At 52.3% G+C, this 3231-nt stretch overlaps 1 protein-coding gene across 2 annotated transcripts in view; it reads left to right on the forward strand.

The window, feature by feature from the left end:
- Window positions 1-495: 495 nt before the first annotated feature.
- Window positions 496-3231, forward strand: part of PTPN23 (protein tyrosine phosphatase, non-receptor type 23) — a 28032-nt gene continuing 25296 nt past the window's right edge. The window contains exon 1 of one of the 2 annotated variants that reach the window (XM_011375331.2): window positions 496-693. In XM_011375331.2, the coding sequence (XP_011373633.2) occupies window positions 610-693 (84 nt within the window). In that variant the 5' untranslated portion in view covers window positions 496-609. The remainder of the gene's footprint in view (window positions 694-3231) is intronic. The other variant, XM_011375329.2, reaches the window with a different exon arrangement.

Genomic DNA, 3231 nt, shown 5'->3' on the forward strand with positions numbered 1-3231 from the left:
TTTTTTTTTTTTTTTTTAAGGCAGGCCCTTATGATGCCCTCTACTTACTTCAACAGCTGTTCTCCTAGCCTCTCCTTACGTCCCACACACCTAAGAGCTTGAGTAAAGCGACTTAGGGCTCAGTTTCCAAGTCACCTGTTCTGGGCGACCCGTCTACCTCGTTATCTCTACCATAGCACCTTCCCCCGTCCTCCATGGCCCTCGACACTACTTGGAACTACAAGTTCATGGGGGCGTTCTCCAATGCCCGTCCCTTGAGAGAAGAGCGCCGCAGCCAAACCCAAAGCCAGGCCCGGAAAAGATGCATTTGGATTGGAGCAGGAACCAGCGGGCGCCGCGCCTCGCAGCTCAGCGGAGGAAGACTACTGCTCCCAGAAACCCTTTCGCCTGGGGCTGGAGATTCGCTCTCCACGCTCGCCCCGCGGAGGAAACAAAACTGCGCATGTGCAAAAGCCTGCGCAGGCGGGGACTGCATCTCCCAGCAGGCATGCGCCTTCGTCCCCGCGTGACCAGGGCCATCCGGCGCGGAGGGGCGGGGCGCGGCGCGCGGCTGAGGCAGCAGCTGGAGCAGCTAGGGGAGCGGCCGAGTGGCCGCGGGCGCCTGCCACCATGGAGGCCGTGCCCCGCATGCCCATGATCTGGTTGGACCTGAAGGAGGCCGGTGACTTCCACTTCCAGCCAGCCGTGAAGAAGGTGAGAGCGCTTTCCCCCACCCCCACTTCTTCCGCGTATCTCCGTCGTCTGCCAGCGCGTGACGCCCCCTGCGCGTCCATCATCTCCCGAGGCCCTGTCGCAGGGCTGGGTGAGGCCAGGAGGAGCCTCCGCCGGCTTTCCTCAACCTTGCCCATCCCACCCCCACCCCCAGCCTCACAGACCATCCTCGCCCACCCGGGGCTAGTACCGCAGTCTCGTCGAAAGCCGCTCCCCGACTAATGTCCCGGGTCATCCACCGTTCCCACCGTGGCACCACACTTCCTCGGTGTGACGCTCTGGACCTACTTCTGCTCCGCCCCTCCTCACTTCAGAACCGCCCCTCGGGGAGCGGTGGGCGGCCCTGACGGTCTGGGTTGAACGGCTCTGCCCGGCTCGGTGGGCGGTCAGTCCACGACTGGATAGGGACCGACGCCGAGATGGCTCAGGATATGTGTTTTAGGACGGGAGCCCCGGCGACTAAGAGGAATGCCTCACCTCTGCGATCGGGGTCTTTCAAACCCTTGGTGCCCTTCCGTCTGGTCTCCCCAGAAGAAGACTCCTATTCGGGAGGCCTTTGGACCAAAATACAGAGTTCCATGTCATTTTGGGGAGGTTTACTGCTTTTCATAACTGCACGGAGGGGCTAAACAGTGTTGTAGCTCCCGGACAGTCCTTAGCAAATCATTGGGTTGAATCTTCAGTTGGACGGAGAAGGCAGGCAGGTTTGACGTTGACGAAGGCAAAGGGACCTCCGTGGTGAGATCAGGTGCGGCTGGTAGGAAGAGGGGCCAGGTGTGTTGATTGGGCATCACGTGCCCTCGGAGACGTCTTCCTTGGGAATGGCAGCCACGTGGTCGCATTGAGGGTCCGCAGGAGTGAAAAGGAACAACCAGGAGGCTGTTGCAGGTTGGCATCCTTGTAACTGCAAAATATTTAGCACAGAAGCTGCCAAAGTAAGTGCCAGATAATCTGAGAGGTGCACCACTCAGCAGGGTGCTTGAGAAAAGAAATGGGAAGAAGAAGATGGGTTTGGAAGTCGTTTCCTAAGAAGCTATTTCTCTTGATACCGCCACTGCCATAGTTCAGACACTAATTTGTGTTCCGTCGAGTCCATCATTTAACCTCTATGGACCTCTTTTTCCTCATTTATAGAACCAGGAAGTTAGATTAATTGATCTAAAATTACAAAATTTTGTCACGTCTTTCCCATACTTTGGTCTCTTCTCCATCTGCTCTTTCATACAAGTACAATTAGATGAATTTCTCTAGGGCTTAACAAAACTTTTTTTTTCAACCCTAAGCTGTTCTCCCTGACCTACCCCAGTTCTTTCAGCATTTTTTGAGGGCCCAGTATGTGCTTAATCTTTGTGTTTCTGAAACAAGTATCTCAGATTCGGTTCACAGCCAGCCACTTGCTGTTCCATGGACATTCTCTGCCTTTGGCTGTGGAATTCCTCCCACCCAGCTCTTATCTTGGCCAGTAGGCTGGGATTGGTCCCTTCTGTAATCTCTACATAATGGTTTTGTCCATCTTTCAAGGTCCAGTTTAAGCTCTGTCTTTTCCTCAAGCCTTCTTTAATGCTTTCATCTGCATCCATCTTTCCTTTCTTTGAATCCCTAATTCTTGGGTTATCCTTTCCCTGGTGACAGTTATGTGTGCTGTGTTTTCACCCCCTGTTCAATCGTTAAGGGACCTGAAAGGCATTTATCTCCATGTTCCTCACAGCCTAGCAGGGCCCTCTCTACATAGTTGGCACTCAGGAAAATGTTTCTCAAATGACTGACAATTGGGAGGGAATTCAGAGATGGTGACCATGACTTTCTGGAAATCCGGTGGATAAAATGTGAGCTCAGAAGCTCCTAGGAGATGGTTTTGTTTGAATTTAGCCTTTGAGGTGTTACGTGAGCAATGACTTCCCTGGGAGAACCTGAGAGTTGCTTGTGAGTTATTTAGCCTGAGATAGTAGTATCAGCTGCTACAGAAACAATTTCCTAGCTATCAGCTTTTTCTTAGTTTTCTCTTTTTGGAGGATTGGGAAAGATACCACCCTTTATTTGCTAGGTTAAGATTGTGGTGTGTATTTGCATGAACCAAAAAGGAATAGCAGTCTAGGAGGGCTGGACTGAGAATGGCTAACTCCCTCAGGGTACTCTGGAACTCTGTTCCTGCAGAGACCTCAGAAGCAACCTGGAACTCTTCCTGACCTGGGCTTCTCTCCCCATCCCTAGAGCCCCACTCTCCCTTCTGCCACTGGTACCCTTGTCTTTTTATACCCTTGCTCTCAGCTGCGGGAACATTCACCAGTGATTTGGAGTTGAGTGGTAGAATTTACTTTAGGGTAGTAGGGTAAAAAATTGTTTCTGTTAAGGTCAACCTATCGAACACTATGCTGAACCCCGATGATACAGATGAATCATAGACAGCCCTTTTTTTCATGGATGACATCAGTGGAAGAGAAGTGTGTGCAGTATACAGAAGTACCAGACTAAGGAGGGGCTGTCAGGGAGAGCTTGCCAAGGAGGCGGGTTTTGAAGGAT

Source organism: Pteropus vampyrus, unplaced genomic scaffold, assembly GCF_000151845.1.
Source record: "Pteropus vampyrus isolate Shadow unplaced genomic scaffold, Pvam_2.0 Scaffold271, whole genome shotgun sequence".
Classification (NCBI taxonomy): Eukaryota; Metazoa; Chordata; class Mammalia; order Chiroptera; family Pteropodidae; genus Pteropus; species Pteropus vampyrus.